Consider the following 19,123-nt stretch of genomic DNA (forward strand, 5'->3'; position numbering starts at 1 on the left):
TTCTCTCTGCACAGCATGTCAGTGTAACCATTCAAGTCATGATTCTTTACACAATAAATAATGTAGTTCAGGACTTTGATATGGAGATCATGGTGGATTCATTTGTTTAATACATACTGCTGCCAATATGGTGATTAGCAGCTTCACACTTGGTCTAACTCTGTATTTGATTTAAGTATAAAAAGGTGGGGGTGCTCACCTCTGTCCACTGTCCGTTGGTCTGCACCATCAGAAGGACACATGGGTCTGACTTATTCAGCGTGTCTCGGTCCAGCAGGGCTTTGCAAGACACACGCAGCTCTACTTTGGAGACGCAGGTCGCTGGACCGCTGAGGCTGGTCGCAGGGGAGATGGCCTCCAGAACATCATTCATCCTGGCTCACGGAGAGAGGAGCTGCCAACCAGCAAAGCAGTGCGATGTGGGAGCTCCGAGGGATGGGAAAAGGTAGTGCTGGGTCAAGGGATTTCAGTAAAGACGTGGCACGCTCACAGGAGACAGGCTCTTTTGACTTGGTACAGATGCCATGAAAAAGAACAGAGATTCCTGTTGAGGCCCCGGAGAGCCAAGCAAACCCAATCTGTTATGACTGCCTGTCAGAGCTATCCCCTTGTGAGGACTTTCACCTCACCTCGGTAATGACGACAGACAGGACATGGAGGTGGTGGGGTTGTTTCTTTCAGGAGCCCCGATCAGATCCCTGGAAGAAGGTGTTTCAAATGGTCAAATCTTGTGCTTCACTTTTTTTTTAATGCTCTTAATTACATGAAAAAAAGTGACACAATGACAGCGCTATTTACAAAAATATATACAAAGAAATAGACTTGATATTAATATTTTGTTCCGTGCCGTTGTTGATCTTGTTTCCCGTTCCTGTTGAAATAACAAACAATTTTTTTGATAAAAAAAAATGATATTCTCCCTTACTCAAAGGGTTGAAAAAGTGAAGGAGGCAGATCAAATCAGGAATCAAGCGGACATACTGGCTGATTGGCTTTATTGCCCAGAGGATAAACTAAGAAAAGGACATTGATTGACATTAACCCTGTGTGTCAAGCATCCACCTTGCTGAAGTGTCCTTGAGTGAAGGCTGTCTGTCTGAGCCGGCTCAACTGATTTTAAGGGGAATAAAGTCTGAGGGTTTCATTTCTCTTCCAGCATTCTCCGCTGGAAGGTGTCAGCGGCTGGCTTCCAGCACCGGGGACAGCGCCCATGTTTTGGCTTTTGTTTTTTTGTTTTTTTGTTTGCGGGCTTTGAGTCTGGAAACCAGATGTTACCCGAAAGCATCCATCTCAAACTTAACACAATAAAACTCGAAACACAATCAGATTCGGTAGCTATGAATCACAAGCCAAGCAAAAGTTATCATGTAAAAAAAAGGGGAGAGGAATAAAGCACCTCTCGGTAAAACAACACGTCCTCTCGACCGGTTCAACCCAACAACTTAATAAGAAAGGCGATACAGGAAACGCTCCCAAACGGCGTCTTAATCATGTAGCACAATAAATCAACTCAGCTATAACATCTGGTAATCCTTTAAAAAATCCAAATGAACGATCAGGGTGACGTCATGACGACCTACAGCGTCAGGTATCGAACACAATTAGCAAGGAAAGCGCCGCACAAGAAACGTCCACTTTGATAACGCCGTGTGTCATTGTGCGGCTCACTTCCGAGAAGAAGCCTTACATCCACACATCCGCACTTAACCCCTTCATCACACCCGAAAAACTGCCGAGCATCAAGTTAAAAGCGCAACAACTCACTTCCTACCTGTCGTGGTTCTTTGCTCCTAACACACACTTGTTTTAATCCTCTCTCGTAACACACTGCTTGATTATTTGTTTAGTTTTTTTGTTCTCCCTTCTCCGCCGACACTGATTGGTTGTCGTGGTGAGGAGGGAGTCGGCTCTGCTTGTGGAGAGATGGGGAGTGGAGAGAGAGAGAGATGCTGATGGGAGAGACTGTCGCTGGGACTCGGTTAGTGAGAGTTCACTTCAAAATCGAGCAACTGTGAGACTGAAATGTTTTTCGAGGGGAATTTAAGGATTTGAGTGACAGCCTGAGATACATCCGGAAAATGTGTGCAGATAGTTCAATAGAGGGTTTTATATCAATAAAGGCAATAGGGAAATACCAGCTTCAGTCATGTGATTAATGTGTCACACTGGACATACATATATGTTCATATATGTGCATTGTCACTTTGTTCATGTTTACATGTTAACACACATGGCAAAAGTTCTGCATTATGTTAGTATGCATTTGACACTTAATAGACAAATGTGCCAACATTTTGCTCACAATCTAAAATAAGACATACGGGCTCCAATATGATTGGATCCAAGCATCTCGCTCAGATCTATAGATTTGTCAATTTGCAATCAAAAAAGAAGGCAACTGATGTCTAAATCGACTGGTCCTGGCAGGTTTTGTCACGCCGCATGATAAGAAATAATAATTGCAGGAACAAATGTGAGACAATTCACAGCAAAACAACAGGAACTTACATACATTGATTGTCCTGCAGCAGCACATCACAATCAGATCTCCAGACAGCCGAGGACCCGCCTGCTCGCTGGTCTCCATCACATGTGCTCACTCATATTAGGATCAGGAGCTGATTAATAGTCCAGATTTTTTGACAGCAATGTATGTTACGTAAGTATTGTTTCTATACACAACGTTTTTGCTTGAAACTTTTCACAGTCCACCCACAAGTGTATTATATTCTTGAATGTATTTCTAGATATTACATAACGTTTATAGATTTTCAGATTGCACTGACAAAACATCAGCCCTCCAGTTCCTGCAAAACAAAAGCAAAGGCCACAAAAGCCAAAGCAACTCAAGAAATAAACTACATTATCAAATCAGGTCTCATCAGCATGCAGTGAAACACAGAACAGATAAAAATGTTTGTTTGATTTAAAATGTGCCTTCAGTGATTACGGTGCACTTTAAGATAATAGAAATATGTAGGCTTCAGCTGTTGAAGCATTTTATGCCCGAAGGCTTTGAAAGTTCATGATTCCTTCATGTCCTTCAAACATAAAAAACTTATTTTTTCTCATTCAAGCTTTGCATTATGACTGATTTTTTATTTCAAGAGCATACGTCTAATTTTTTGAGTTGAGCCACTCAGGAGCTTTCAGCTGGCAAAATAAAGTTGTGTGCAGACAGCCAGGTCAATAAAATGATGCAGACAACTTGAACAATAAAACATTTTTTAACATATGATCTATTTTGTTCAGCAACCATGAAACGTGCACACCAAACCACACAAAGACCACGCTGAACAGATCAGTTACACTTTCGACAAAAGTATCAGATCCGTGCCTGGATCTGCACACATTGTGTTTAACATGAACAACTGGCTGCTTTCCCCTAAAGTCATGTAAGTCCTGCAGATTGTTCACCCCCACTGCTTCTTCTTGGGTATTCAGAGGAAGAAGGAAGCGTCTGCTTTGAGGCTCACACCTGAACCCCGTGACACACAGCGCCAAACAACGGCCATCTGCTGCTGCTGCTGCACCTCACAGGACGTTCTCCCTGTGTTCACACATGGATTATCGACTCAGATTCCCCCCCGCTGCCTCTCTCCATGTCACTGACCACATTGCATGTACAATAACCCAAAGAGGGAGATCTCTCCATGGCCTGACACGCTCACATTTTCAGTCAAATAGCTCCATTGTGTTGGTGTAACATCCTCCAGTTTTCCCTGGAGTGGGGGTATTTGTGGACCCATTTTTTGGGATATCTTCAAAGACACTTTCCATTCTGAAGTCGTGCTTGGTGAGGCCAGCATCCGCTTCTCTGTTCATGGTCATCGATCTCGGAGCTGGTGGTGTTCCAGTGGACTTTGAGTAACATCTTATTGTATTGGCCCTTCTGACAAATACAAAGATCTCCTATACATATTAAACGTGATAGACACAATACGTCAAAGGAATAAAGCCGATACTGCAGACATGCAACATTATTGATTCCAGTTGGAATAGTTGAGAAGCAATAACCAGACAATGTTTAATGTATGATGAAAGACTCAAATGATCTATTATCAAATGTGTTGCCCATTCAATTTCTGCCAATAAACTCCTTGATTAACTGACTAAGTCTTGTATCATATTCATTGAATTAACCCTTTCCTCATCCTGTTTACTCATCAAAACTAAGGAATTAAAACATTTACAACACATCTTGTATCAAGTAATATTGATTGATATTGATATTGGTATTTATATGGAGTTCTCATCTGGCGAAAAATGAAATGGAGTTGTTGTTAATTTGGCTTTAAACAACACATTTAGGAAAGGTAGTAAGAGGAATCGGTTTTTTAAATCCAGTGTCCTGTTGTGATGTGATGTGTCTTAGTCCACAGATTATTTTGCAGAACCATATCCCCAGGATATCTAGAACCATCCATTTGAGTTTCCATTTCAGCGCTGGTCCAAAATGTCTCAACTGTCCACTCACCTTCATTAACTGAATTATTTATTTGCGTTCAGGCAGATAGAACACAGGGAGAAACAGCCAAGGACATTATGTCTCACACTATCCTAATTTTTTAGTCTATGTTGACTGGGGATCATTTTTGGAAGTGGATATTTTATAATGGAATTGACTGATGCAATTTTATGGGAGTTTCTCTGCACTTATGTTGTGTCTCGTTTCTTAACTTTGTATTTATTCGTTGATCAGATCGCAGTTTAGAAATGTCCAGATTCTCGGTTGTCAAGGCAATGTATGTTTTGGCTCATGTCTGCAAGCTTATAACCTCCTGTATGGACAGTAACCCCCCACACAGAAGCCTGTGTAATATTGTCCCAGTGGAAAGAGATTTTGTTCTCGCTTTCCACCTCTAGACGGCTGTCGCTCTTCCACACTTCTATGACCTGTGCTCTAACTAATGCACTACGTATTGTACATGCATTTAAATGTTTATACTTATGTTTTATTAAAACAGTATCATTTTCTGCAACACGCTACCTATTGTAACTGCAAAGCTAGACCAAAATAATCTGGTAAAAAGTTTAATTGTACGGCGATAAGTCGATCTCAAAATCTTCCATTTTTAAAAGGGATTTACAATCCTTAAACGTGGCTCTAAGTTTAATGACCTACATGTTGTGCCTCTAGTGCCACCTACTGCTGCAAATGTGAACTACATGCATCTTTAACGCCAACCAGTGAGATTTCACCCATCGACAGTTATGTCCATAAGATTTGATCATGTAGAAGCGTGACCGCAGAAAACACAATTGAAGGTCTTATGATTCAACTGAAGTAGTTTTCTAGTCATGTCTTCCTGCAGAGTACAGCAGAGCAATCATTAACACCTGGGCTCCTCAAAAGGTCACTGGGATAAAGGTATACTCATTTAGAGTTCAAAACGGTGAATTTCACCGAAAGGTGACAAGTTTGCAGGTATATTAGGATTTTATTTTGCCATCAGCTTTACTCCTAACCATCTGTAACGTATCCGTGTTCATCTCCTTTCCGCTGATCCCAAAATAGAAATAATGTTATGGCTGAAATAAAGTAATATTTCAGTTTCATTAGCTTAACTTCTGGCCATAGCTGTGCAATCTGAAGCCAACGGTTACATCAACACATTTGATATCTATACGCCACACCCGTTGATATCTTCACAAGTTGTGGGATACACATCAACGCCCAATACATGACTGCACCATGCAGAATCTAAAAGGAGATCATAATCATGACAGTCTGCTGTTGATCTTTTTCCAACTCTTTATTTAGCAAAGTTCCATTATCACTTTTTCTTCTCCACATCCTGGTCAGCAGCGTCCTTGGCTCTCTTGGCACGGATGCCAAAGAGACGAGCGTTGGCGCGGGCCATACGCAGGCTGGCGAACGCCTTGAAGTTCTTCTCATCCTCAGAGATAACCCGAGCCTTCTCCGTCTTGTGCACCTGGGAGAAGACAGACAACCACACCAAACATTTTTCAATTAGTCACATTTCTATATTCATTCAAATCCAGCAAATGTAATCTCTGCTGATGCAAATAGATGCTCAATGTTGTGCCATCAATAGTTTGACCCAACCCATCTGCTTTTCCAGCTTGATATTAAGAAACAGTCATCAGAAAATAGCTTCAAGTATCATCAAAGAAATACAGCGATTCCGGAGATTTATCATCATCTGACTGCTGCGAGGCAAAAAACTTAATAAAAATGATTTAACGTTTTATTTCTGAAGTTATCACTGTTTACATGATGGCAAAAATACTGCCAGCTTATTGTGAACAACTTCAAGGATATCATTGTTGCAAATTATCTGCTAAAACAGATCTCATTGTAATCTATACAAATATACTGTTGGATATTTTGGGCCCTGGTGGAATCTTTAAGGAATGAAGACTTACATGTTTGATGGGCATGACTGGACCAGCTAACTGAGTGGCCATCTTGAGCTCCTCCTCCTGAAAAGATAACCAAGTTAATCATTGCAATGAAAAACATTCACATTACACAGTAAGGCAGATTAACATTTAGCCGTCATCAGCATTTGTGTGTTGTGAAATTAGTCAAAAAGGAAGTCAGAATAAATAAAAATGGCAACATGTGCAAGCAAGACTACATCCTAATGAGCATTGACTCAATTATTGGTTGTGCAGGAAAACGAGTTTGTCAGCAAGGATGCAGTGTTTCAGTTTCAGTCTCCATTGTTGCGTTGACTTTACAGAGGTTTCTAACACGTTTTTTTTCTCCAATTGATCCTGACAGAAGAATTAGTAACATTTAAATTAATATGAAAAGTTAAAGTAGCGTTTCCTCATTTTCATGATGTACCCTCAAAATCCCATTTGAAATAAAAACATGTGATGCAGCTAATCCAACAAACCAATAAAATGACATTAATGCAAATCATGACCTTTCACTAAAGATACAAATTAAGGCTACAAATGTGCACTCCTTCAAAGACAAATCTCTACACTTGTGTTATTGGTGGTGAATAAATAAAGTTAATCATTTAAAGATACACAAATCTTAAAATTTTACACAGCGTTCTTTGGTTATTACTGTTAAAAGCTTCTGTAAAAACTGATTCATTTCATAAAATGGAGCAATAGTAAACAATTGAGTTCCCAAATTGCTCTTTTCAAATTTTAAGTGACTCACTCCCACAAACCACATGCCTTGGATGAATGTTTTAGCACTTGTTTCACAGGAAAATTACCAATCAAACCAGCATTTGTTTTTTATTAATGACAACAGTTTGACACATGCTTTTAAGACGATGGGAATTTTGTTACGTTCCATACAACGTGAAAAAGAAACTTACAGTGCTGTCTCCCTTCTTGGGCGCAGAAGCCTTCCTGGGGAACAGGATGAGCTTGGAGCGGTACTCCTTCAGGCGCTGCACGTTGGCCTGAAGAGATTCTGTGGACCTGTTGCGACGGCGAGAATCGACTGCGATGCCGATGGTGCGAGCTGTCTTTTTGTGGATGCCAGCTGCCTGTAGAGGGGAACACAGCACAATAAGTTAAACACAAGTTTAACAAAAAATAAAACGCCGATTTTATTTTCCATTTTGAGTAATTAAAAGCAGTCATCAGATAAAAGGGTTCAGTTTTCATCAAGAAAATACAGAGATTCCGGAGTTTTATCATCATCTGACTGCTTTGACAAAAGAAAAACACAGGCTGTACATCACTTAGCTTTTTCCACAGCCAGCAAGTTTAGGGGAGGAATGACAGGTGGCAAGAAAATCATGTCTTTGAGCAGCCCTTTGTATTTTACAGCTACTGGTGTTTTTTGGTTGGGATGCATGATTAATCACAGAAAAGGAGAGTATATTGTAGTTTGCATCCACAGCAGTGGTCAATAAAATTGGCCAGGAATTAGTTTAGTTAATTCTGAAAAAACTGTTTCTATCCAACTACACAATACAATCAGTTGCTTTAAGGCTTTATATTTCACTTTGGTGTGGATGGATTAAATTATTTGACGGTTATCAAACTGTCAGTATTGGAAAACAACTGTTAAAAGTAACATTTTTAATCATTATTCTGGCATGTAAAACTGTCAACCAACAACGAGAAGATATTACCTTGAGTTCCTCCAGGGTGAAGCCACGTCCAGCACGAACCTTGGTGTGGTAACGGATTGTGGGACACCTGACCTGCGGCCTCAAAGGTCCAGCAACAGGACGCGGAGCAATAAGACGGGCCTTAGTCTGACGAGCCTTTCGCCTAAAAGAGGTGTCTCAATTAAAACCAGTAACAAAAGGCGACTTTTGGTCCAGGAAACCAAGCCATAAGAAATGTACTGTCTATTTTGCGTTCTCTTCCCACCATCCCAACAATGCAAATAGAATGGGGGGTTAGTATCGCACAATTGCCAATTAATATGTTGTTGAGGTCTCACGTGCAATTATTTTTTCACACTTTCATGTTGCCAGACATTCACTAATTGTTACATACATGGTGGTGCTTTTATCGTGGGGGTAGTGTCCACACTGCATGTTATCAAAAGCATGTGCGTTTACAGGCATCTCACCCTCACAAGTTGAACATAAAAAGATGCCGATTTTATTTTCCATTTTGAGCGATTAAAAGCAGTCATCAGATAAAAGGGTTCAGTTTTCATCAAGAAAATACAGAGATTCCGGAGTTTTATCATCATCTGACTGCTTTGACCAAAAAAACACTAAAGATGGCACCCCCACGTTATTTAATGTTTGTAGAGTCCACGTGTAGGTTATTATCATTACAATTAAGTCGATGCAAACATTATACGGATCAAGAATACGTTTAATTTGACCAAATAAGTTATAATCGTATTGTAGTCCCCATTGCTAACCAAGTTGGGACCGTGCAGTGCAAAAGCTTTACATCGGTTCTCACCTGCGGATCTTTCTGGCTGGCTGGTTGAACCAGGTGCGGACTCTTTTCTGCCAGTCTTTGTGGAAGTGAGGGTTCAAGATCATTCCATTCCGGCTGGGGGCCATGGCTGCCTACTTCTTCCCTGCAAAGCAGCATGACACGCGGACATGAGCACACTGCCATGCCGGCACACCACGATTACCAGAGGCTACAAGTGCGATGCTAAGCTAGCAGGTTAACGAGGTTACTGGCCGATGCGTTAGGTAATTCCTGCACGCGGCTGCTACGAGGAGTAATAACTCGGCCTGGTTATTTCGGCATACGTTACGTATGCTGTCTTTTATTTCATGGTCCATTATTAAAACATGGCACTATAGTTCGGCCTAAAACGGTGCGTGCTAACAGTCACACGCAAACGCTACTCGACCGCGGAAACTAATAGATGTTTTTAGCAATTTACAAAAGAAAGTTTAAAACAATAATCACCTTATTTTAAAGGTGAGGAAACGCTCTACCGCAGGTTGTAATTTAAATCAACAAATATATAGGAAATAACAAGGATTACAGTAGATTATTTCTGAAAATGTAGAGAAACAATATCTTACCTACTAGGGAGGGAAATGGCCGAAAGGAAAAAGGAAGTCGTCGCGCGGTGGATTGTGGGATATGCGTCAAACAGCCAATAGCTGAACAGACGTGATCAAAGAGTAAATAGAGGAGCGTTATCTCCACGAAGCACTTCCGCTAAAACGAAACATATATACTGTAAACATCCAAATTACGTCTTTCGATTTTCCCTGTGCGATACATATTGTGTCGGTACATTAACGGATATGGACAAAGACTTCTCATATACTGTCTACGGATAAAACGTGAACTTACGTTTAAACAGTGCACAGAAGGATAAGTATGCATCCATACATCACACTTTACTCATCTTTCTATTGATGCAGGGACATTTAAAATGCATGTGTGTGTATGTTAATATAGCAACATCAATTTATTATTATTATTTATCAATATTTTTTTGCTCTGAAAATATTTCCAATATCCCAGCAGTTAATGAGTCTGCATTAAGGTTTGGAAATAGATATGTGTTGCGTTTTTAAATAGAAGTGGATTTCCCAAAAAAGTGGTGATTTATTAATTCTATGATTTATGAACTTCTACTTTTCCACCAAAGATTGGATAGGAGCCTTTAAAGCCTCTTAAAAATAGAGATATGTGCATTTGTAAAGCGTTTTTTAGACACAAAAAATGTATTTTCCAGTCTACAACAACTATTAGTTTTCATCACTGGGTTTCAAGGTTACCGTCGCGATGACCTGATACTTTCTTCTTTTTTTGCTCTTGCTCTTAGTCCTTTCATATTGAGAAATAATAGTTTACATCTGATTTAATATTTATTTATGTTACATGTTATTATGGTTGTTTTCTGGAAGGTAGAAGTGGGAAGGATGTACACGTCTATGACCCATTGTCTCATAATCCATACATGAAGCAGTAACAACAAAACCCCTCCTAATATGAAGACAAAGCTTGCAACCCCACGTGTTGAAGGCCCAGACAACAGTGTAATGGAAACTGCTCTGCAAATTGATATAGATAGATAGATAGATATATACTTTATTAATCCCCAAGGGGAAATTTGTCGATATAACGAAGACATACTAATATATATTTGGTGTTGAGATTTATAAACCGTTGCCTCTGTACCTGTACTCTAGCAATGACAATAGATTGAATCCAATCCAATCCAATCCAATCTAATAATAATAATAATACTTTTAATTTATATAGCACTTTTCTAGACACTCTAAGACGCTTTACATAAACCATAAAACTAAATACAAAGACGGGAGCAAACAAAACAAACAAACAGAACATTTCGGGTAAAAAGGAGGGCGTTCCAGAGGGTGGGGTGCAGCAGCTGAGAAGGCCCTGTCACCCCAGGTCTGGGAACTTGGTCCTGATGGTCTTCAGAGTGTTTGCACTGGCGGACCTGAGGCAACGGGTTTGGGCTTGGAGTGGGAGGAGGTCTGAAAGGTATGGAGGGGCCAGGTTGTTTAGGGCTTTGTAGGTGGTGAGTACCATTTTAAAGTCTTTCTTGAATTTGACCGGGACCCAGTGAAGGCTGCGTAGGACCGGGGTGAGGTGTTCATAGCGGCAGGTGAGCAGTCGAGCGGCAGAGTTCTGAACATACTGAAGTTTATTGAGGATTTTGCTGGGAGAGCCAAAGAGGATGCTGTCGCAGTAGTAGTCAAGTCTGGAGATTATGAGATCATCGATGATAATTTCAGTGGTGGCAGAGAACAGGGAAGCCGGCAGCCGCAATGTTCCTGAGGTAAGAGAAGGCAGTTTTGGTGATGTGGTTGGCGTGTGGAAAGAAATAGAGGGTGGGGTCTAGGATCAGTGAGACAGGTGGTGAGAGTGGAGCGGGTGACTGAGGTGATGGTCTTGGAGGAGAAGTAGAGTCGGGTGTCGTCAGCATAGCAGTGGAAGTCGAGACCATGACGACGGATGATTCGTCCAAGGGGAAGGATGTAAATGATCAAGAGTAGGAGACCAATCACAGAACCTTGGGGCCCGCTGGTTGTGTATTGTGATGATTTTGTTATTTAAAAAGGATGGAAATGAGTTGCATTTGCTGGTGGTGAAGGAGGTGGAGATGGTGTCCATGGGCTTGAGGAGTTTGTTGATGGTGGAGAAAAAAGCATTTTGGGGTTGTTGGAACCAGATTGGATGATGGAGGAATAGTGAGAGGAGCGAACGGTGTCGAGGGCATCTTCTTTATGTTGTTGTTGGTGACGTTTGAAGGCATCAAGGTGAACAGTGATTCCAGTTTTATTGGCAAGACGTTCCAGTTGACAGCCGTGCACTTTGAGGTGGCGAAGTTGGTCAGTGTATTAGGGGGCAGAGTGTGTGAAGGATACGAGTTTGGATTTTCTTGGGCGATGACGTCAAGACAGGAGAAGAGTGCATCATTATAGTAATTAACTAGTAGAGGCAGAGGCAGAGACGGTGGCAGCCAAGGTGGAGGAGAGCGAGGGGAGGTTGATGGACTTGATGTTCCGTAATGTTATGGTGTGAGGTGGGGATGTCCATGTCCAAGGTCATAGCCAGGTCAGCGATGGTGAGGTCGATGCTGGTTAGATTGTGGATGGTAATGCCGCAGGTGCAGCCCAAGCGTAAGTATGTGTCCTTTTTTATGGGTGGGAAAGTCGACATGTTGGGTGATGTTGAAGTATATAGCACTCATTCGGGAAAGGACTTTTTCATTTTGTGCTTCATGTGTAACCTTCAGCACACCGTGGCAGAGTGGTGCTGTGCACCACACGACTGTCTTATCAAATGCATTGACTTTTAATGATAAAGCACACAGCAATATCTGTAGAAAGATTTAATAAAGGCCGTCTAATGAGAATATGTTCTTCTTTCTTACTAATCCCAAATCTGATGACGTCAATATGTTAAAGACATTTTTTATGTTGCATTTTCTGTACGCTCGACCCGGTCTCTATGCATGTCCCATAATCAATTGATCCTGTCAACACAATAGAGGTTCATTAAGACATTTAAAAAGATAATTATAGGCCAAGATCACATTAAACTCCTTTAGAATGCTATTGCAGTGAGCGTGAACTGTGCCATAGTCGTGAGATTAAAATGAAAACAATATCAGTTTAGTGATTCCTTAAATTACTGAAGCACAAGATTACTTGGAAATATGTTTGTTAAATGGATCAGACCAGCCTAATTGTTTATTATTTTGGAGCAGGATATCAAGTGGCGACAGGTCAAGTTTAAATAATTTTGAATGGCAGACCTGGATGGCACACAATTACGTCAGCACAATCAACCTCTATTGTACGGACATTTGATTAATAAATGAAAACATGTAAAACTGTTTTATTTATAAATGATTTAATAAGAATGTTATATGATGAAATTAACTTGATTTTCGCAATAAAATATTTCAATTAGTCAGTTTTAGCTAAGAATACAAATTCCTGCTCTTATTTTCTAGTTGTTAGCTTGAGTGCAGTTTTTTGTTCACAACTTCATGAATCATTGATCAACTGCAATCTCTTCCCTTCTTTACACGGTGCAAAAGTCGAGGTGTGTGGAACTATATCAAGAAAAAAGAAGAAACACATGTAGAGCAACATGATATGAAAATGGCAACAGCTCATCCCAAACTCTGCAAGAGCTTCTCTTAAAGTTGAAGTGACATTGTCCTTGTTGCAGTGTGACATCTTGACACCAAAGGCATCACAAGACATGGTTTTAATTTAAAAAGTTGTATGTGAGTTTACAGACATACGAAGGAAGGAAAAGGAATAAACAAACAAGGGTGAAAGGAACTAATTTTATTAAACAAATGTGACACGGCTCCTACAATCACTTTCCAGGCTCTTCCCACATTTGTTAACATGGAGCAAAGCATTAGAAACCAGTGTACGACATATCTTGATATTAAGAGCCCTTTTGTTTTGCTAGTAGCTAAACAAAACCTAACCTTATACGCGAGTGAGGACTTTTATTATTATTTTGATAGCACAATTTCAGTATCAAAATAAATAAAGAGTGCCAGACAAGATGTTAGTAACCCTGCCTACGCATCTTTGATTGTGTTTACATTATAAAAACAGCACAGTGGAGTTTATCCATTTATTCTTCAAGTGACTTTATAAATGACTCGTATGCAGCTTGATCCATGAGGCCGTCGAGTTCTTCAGACTTTTCGATCGTCATCTTGATAAGCCACCCTGAAAAATAAAAAAAATTAAAAAGAACGTTCTCATGAACACGCGGTTACCTTGTTCTGGTTTGGCAACTTTTCATCCATCTTGGCAACAAATGTACGAGCAAAGACCAACGGAGGCTGCGAGACGCTTACCCTCTGCATAGCAGGCTTTATTCACGAGTCCGGGATTCTCTGCCAGCGCTGTGTTGATTTCAGTCACTTCTCCTGCCAGTGGTGAGTAGAGCTCACTAGCAGCCTTTACGCTTTCCAAGGCACCATACTCCTCTACACACACACACACACACACACAAACACGACAAGATACTTATTATCACACTGCTGGAATTACTTTCAGAAATGAGTCGTGTATTCCAGGCTCTTACCCAACTGTTCAAGTCTTTGGCCGACTTCAGGGAGTCCGCAGTATACCACGTCACCTAAAGCTTCCTAACATGAGAGAACAAAACTTTTATTTACGCAACATATATCACGTGAGTAAAGGCAGTAACCCAAGAATGTCTTAGAAACAATTATGCACTTTAAACAGGATAAGATTATTTCTACTGAAGATGTACAGTTCAGTTTTAAACTTAAATTAAAAAAAACAAAAGCAATAATAGTTGAAACATCGTCACTGTAGATCTTTAGCAAATATCACTCAGGAGTAAATAAGCCATTTGTTGGAGATTATTTTTAACCACATCTTAATTCACATTTGGTGCTGTAGGGAGTATTAGATTAGATTGTATTCATTCCCAGAGGGAAATTTCTTGAAGCAGCAGCAAAACAGTTAAAAAATATATACAATACAATCAAATAAAATATAATATTTATAGCAGCTGGACAGTGAAATGTCACCCAGTTTAATGGTGTTCCTCTTTTTACACATTTACATACATACATACACATACTTGAAAAAGGCAGTAGAGACAGATTTGCAGGGCCATCAATGAAGATAAAATTAGCAAACAGAAATCAGACTAATTTGGAGATCAGTTCGTCCTGCAAACTGTTACATTATTGACACGATCTACAGAGATTACTGGCAGAGAGAACCTTTCTGTTTGTACTTTTATTGCAGCTAATCCACCTGATCAATACTTTTGAAGCAGAGACACTGAACCCAAACTGTTGACGTCACAAAGATGTAGAAGGCTCTCCCACACATATACAGGACTGTCTCAGAAAAGTAGAATATTGTGATGAAGTTCTTTATTTTCTGTAATGCAATTTAAAAAACAAAAATGTCATGCATTCTGGATTCATTACAAATCAACTGAAATATTGCAATATCCTATCTCTAAATATTAGAATATCATGAAAAAGTATACTAGTAGGGTATTAAACAAATCACTTGAATTGTCTAATTAACTCGAAACACCTGCAAGGGTTTCCTGAGCCTTGACAAACACTCAGCTGTTATAAATCTTTTTTTTTACTTGGTCTGAGGAAATATTAAAATTTTATGAGATAGGATTTTAGAGTTTTCTTAAGCTGTAAGCCATAATCAGCAATATTAAAAGAATAAAAGGCTTGCAATATTTCAGTTGATTTGTAATGAATCCAGAATGCATGACATTTGTTTTTTTAATTGCATTACAGAAAATAAAGAACTTTATCACAATATTCTAATTTTCTGAGACAGTCCTGTATACACAATAAACTGGAATTGCTATATTTGGGGATAAAGTCACAATTTCAGTTTTGCCTTTCATCTTAAAACAAGAGTGTTTAATATGTTGACAGTGACTGAATACATAGTCTCTGGCCATCTGAAATGAGCTTTCTATTAAGAATGTATGTTTATCTAATTAATTTTGGGCAGCATTACAAGGCAGGTAAAATCGACCAATTGGATGCTGTGTTACAAGTAATGGTAACCACAGGATTAACTGGCTGCAGTTCAACGTTGTCTGCTATACTTTTATATATATATCCATGTAACTCAACAAGTGGGAAATAGCATAACTGATTTTGTTATTTGAAGCTCATATACGACTCAAATGTGGGGGCTAGCGCAACATTCTCTACTCGGTGATAGGAATGTGTTTGGATTAATCTGCCCGAGCACGCCGAGTCCCAAATAGCCCATTAGAGTCTAAATGTTCCCTTTAGAGACCGAAGGAAACCATTCTGGCTTCCGCAGGGAGCAATCTAAGAGAAGGAAACTATATAGAGACTAGTTATTAGTTGAAGTCTAAACAGGATTAAAAAGTTTTCGGGAACTGCAGGAGCACTAACTTTCTTATACTTTAGTTTTACAACACCCTGAGAAAACATACGAGTAGCTTGAAGCCATTTCCTTGATATTGAGGGAATCAATAGATGAGGCACCGGGCCGGTCTGGATCCAAGATAGACTTTCAATGTTTAACCGTACAGATAGTTTCCTCTGCAGATATTACATGTGCAGTGTCCCTTGAGAAATAAGCAACAACAAACACCATCTTGCATCAAATTTAATGCTCAGCAGCAGAGATTAAATCATTTACACTTTTAATTTAAATCGCTGGGGGGGGGGGGGGGAGACCCGAGTAGTGCCCCCTGTCAGACTAGCTGCTAAAACTCAACATATGAATATATAACGCCTCCAAGTAGAGCAACCATTTCTCTAAAAGCTACATTCAAGCCACAGACTAACATTCACTGGCAGGCATTCAAAGTGTTGCGCGTCCTTGAGACTTTCTGCACACCACTGCATTTTGGTGGTAATCAATTGTCTCAAACAATAGTCATAAAGCAGGAGATTAGTTTGTCAGATTAGAGTCGCTGCAGGTGAGGACAAAGTGCAGTTCTGAAGTGCATACATTAGCATATCATTATTTTTAGATTGCCATCAATGGACCTCTGAACCAAATGGGTCATAAATTAAAGATTATTAACAATACCCAACAACCTACCTGAGCATACGTGCTGATGCCAATTGTGCCAATTCCACCTTCCACTCGTACCCACTCGTGCTTTTCTGTGAACTTTAGGGCTGCGGAGAGAACAAGGGAATAATTTAGCTCGGCACAGATTAATTCATTAGTGCGAGTCAACAACATGATAGTATATGCATGTATATACCACCTTTCAAATACAACATTAAGCTATGAATAGTGAATATGGCACAGCCCTGACAAAGGTCATAAAATGAGCCCACCAGAGTGGAAGTGCATCATGCGGATGTCCAAAGAACATTTTACTGTACTATGGACCAACGTGGAAGAGAAGGCCGTTTCTTATGCAACACCATGTGCTTTCAATTTGAAATAACGAATCTGTAGTTTACAGTTTGCAATGAAACAACATTTTTTTTAAAGCACATCTCCTAAATTAATGAGTGTTCCGCAGGTGCCGTTTTGGATCCTGATCATCATTAGACTGAAAAAAAGTATCTGGTAGAAAAAAAGAAAACTGGAGTTAGAGCATTTTGATTCAAAGCTCCTCCTGTCATCGTTAAAACACCCTGAAGAATAATCACAATGCCTCCACAATGTCCAGTGTTGGTACCAGACCATGCATAAAAATACAGGTTTGAACCAGATTGTGAACTGTGCAAGACGCTGATGCATGACAGGGGAGTCAGTCCTGAGAGCTGAATATTTCTGCTGTAAAGGGCTCCGGTCAACTCTCTCAATATTATGATAAGAGCATTTAAAAGCAGCAACATTACACAGGCTGAAATAATAATTACTTTTAGATCCCATGTAGAACCAAACAGTCAATGCATCATCCCACAGCTATGTGTGGTATATATTCAGGATCATGGGTGATTAATAAGCTTTGAGTTGGTGCACGAGACAGGCCAAGCATCGGTAATTTGTTGTTTCCGGTTATTAATTAACATCCCAATTTGAAGCTCGTGATTTGGCCGTTTTCCAATTTCATCAAATAGAGATACAAATAAACTATATTGTTGCATGGTTTGGACAACATAACATGCGGCTTCTAAAGTTCTTCTGAATTAAAAACAAAGTAACTTGTATCCGCCCTCCCTGCTCCTCCTCTTCTTCGCTGTGGGAAAGTAAGACAAAGTGCGTGAGTTGTTTCGTCCATTGCAGACAGCCCGGACTGCGAGCGACCAGCCGCCCGCATGTGACTACGTAACATCCGCAGCCATGTCAACGCGGTTCTTCTCCGGTTTTTACCTGTGGACAGGACCGAGGTCGAGCTCAGCGTCCGCGGAGAGTCGCTCCTCCACAGCAACCGAGCGGAAACCGGCGCTGCCGACGAGAGGCGAGGCAATCTGGGGGAAAAGTTTGCAGAGAGGCGCCGCAGAGCCACTCTCATCGCCATCTTCTGTCAGTGCGTGTGTGCGTGTGTGGTCCGTGTACGTTTTGTTAGTTTGTTTTTTCGTTTCATTCCAAATACGGAATACGGAAATCACGTGGTTTTTTCGTTTTCCGTTTGAAAACCAAAAACGGAAAAACGGAATACCACCTCCGTATTTCGTTTCTGCTGTCTGAAACCAAAAACAACAGAACGGAAATGCTTAAAATGAAGTCAAAATAAAAGCCAGTGATACATATTCGTATTGACCTTAGAAGAATATTAATTAATCAATATAAAGAATAAAGAATTAAACGGGGATATTTTAACGATGCAAACACATAGCAGGGTAACGTTAGAAGAATATTAATTTGTCAATATAAAGAATAAAGAATTAAACCTGGATATGTTAGCGACAGTGGTGACGACGGGAAGTTTAATATTCATGTACACAGCAAGAATCACCTTCTCACTTCATCGTTGTATTGTTTGATGCAACACAGTTAATCAACATGTAATTAAATAACTATTTCACACTTTCATTAATTATTCAGAATGGTTAACTGAAGATATTGAAATGTGTGAAAGTAAGTTAGTCTGGGGGGGCGGGGAAAATATTTGTTTATCAAGAATCTGAAAATGTCTCTATTTTGCAATGACAGAATCACAGAATCGAGAGAATCTGGCCAGAAATTAACAACCGAGTTGAAAGCTGCATTGGTCCAACTGGTGGATCAGGAGGAGCTGGACATGGAGGACCAGATGACTCGGTTCTGTGTGTCATCTTTGACATGCCAGTTGGCCCAGATCGGTGTTAACCGAACTGTGCAAGCATGGAATGCACACAGGATTCCTGGTATGTCTTCGGGTTGGTCTTTCAAGCCTTTTTTAATGTGAATAATTATTTTCAAAATGTTTTACTCTTGAATGTTTCTTAAACATGTTTAATCAAATACTAGAAGGAGCATGTTGCAATACATGGCATGGTTGTGACAGCCACATTGAATTATTATTACAGGGAGGGGGATACCAAATGACTTGGCCAGAGATGGATGCCCAAAGAAGCTGTCGACAGACCTTTTGCCAAATGCATCTGTGGCTGCAGACTGGTACGACCAGGAAGTGGGGTCACTGACACGAGTGTCAGACTTTGGCACCAACCCATTTCCAAGTTTACAGGACCAGGAAGCTGCAGTGAGGGAATTTGCTCTGCAGTGCCCTGATACAAGTGTCCTGCTGGACAATGCAGTGAATAATCTGCCACAACCGT

General features: G+C 40.2%; 3 protein-coding genes and 3 non-coding genes across 6 annotated transcripts in view; all 6 read right to left on the reverse strand.

The window, feature by feature from the left end:
* The window catches only part of cpne7 (copine VII), a 23,682-nt gene extending 23,309 nt beyond the window's left edge, over positions 1-373 (reverse strand). Inside the window, exon 1 of the mRNA XM_056412632.1 lies at positions 200-373. Coding sequence (XP_056268607.1) covers positions 200-373 — 174 coding nt within the window. The remainder of the gene's footprint in view (positions 1-199) is intronic.
* A 5,364-nt stretch (positions 374-5,737) lies between these two features.
* On the reverse strand, positions 5,738-9,516 carry rpl13 (ribosomal protein L13). Its single transcript, XM_056412501.1, has 6 exons — positions 9,459-9,516; positions 8,875-8,995; positions 8,079-8,220; positions 7,311-7,484; positions 6,391-6,447; positions 5,738-5,936 (listed from the first exon to the last, which is right to left on the reverse strand). Exons 2-6 carry the CDS (start codon positions 8,976-8,978, stop codon positions 5,778-5,780), a joined length of 636 nt encoding a protein of 211 aa, XP_056268476.1. The 5' UTR covers positions 8,979-8,995; positions 9,459-9,516; the 3' UTR covers positions 5,738-5,777.
* On the reverse strand, positions 6,090-6,166 carry LOC130193355 (small nucleolar RNA MBII-202). Its single transcript, XR_008831586.1, has one exon. It is a non-coding gene; the product is annotated as a small nucleolar RNA MBII-202 (small nucleolar RNA).
* On the reverse strand, positions 7,563-7,640 carry LOC130193354 (small nucleolar RNA MBII-202). Its single transcript, XR_008831585.1, has one exon. It is a non-coding gene; the product is annotated as a small nucleolar RNA MBII-202 (small nucleolar RNA).
* LOC130193353 (small nucleolar RNA MBII-202) lies at positions 8,575-8,652 on the reverse strand. Its single transcript, XR_008831584.1, has one exon. It is a non-coding gene; the product is annotated as a small nucleolar RNA MBII-202 (small nucleolar RNA).
* Positions 9,517-13,208: 3,692 nt separating the features above from the next.
* gcshb (glycine cleavage system protein H (aminomethyl carrier), b) lies at positions 13,209-18,025 on the reverse strand. The gene is made up of 5 exons (XM_056413495.1): positions 17,733-18,025; positions 16,500-16,579; positions 13,984-14,047; positions 13,754-13,885; positions 13,209-13,622 (listed from the first exon to the last, which is right to left on the reverse strand). Exons 1-5 carry the CDS (start codon positions 17,878-17,880, stop codon positions 13,525-13,527), a joined length of 522 nt encoding a protein of 173 aa, XP_056269470.1. The 5' UTR covers positions 17,881-18,025; the 3' UTR covers positions 13,209-13,524.
* Between the last annotated feature and the right edge of the window lie 1,098 nt (positions 18,026-19,123).

Source organism: Pseudoliparis swirei, chromosome 4 (assembly GCF_029220125.1).
Source record: "Pseudoliparis swirei isolate HS2019 ecotype Mariana Trench chromosome 4, NWPU_hadal_v1, whole genome shotgun sequence".
Classification (NCBI taxonomy): domain Eukaryota; kingdom Metazoa; phylum Chordata; class Actinopteri; order Perciformes; family Liparidae; genus Pseudoliparis; species Pseudoliparis swirei.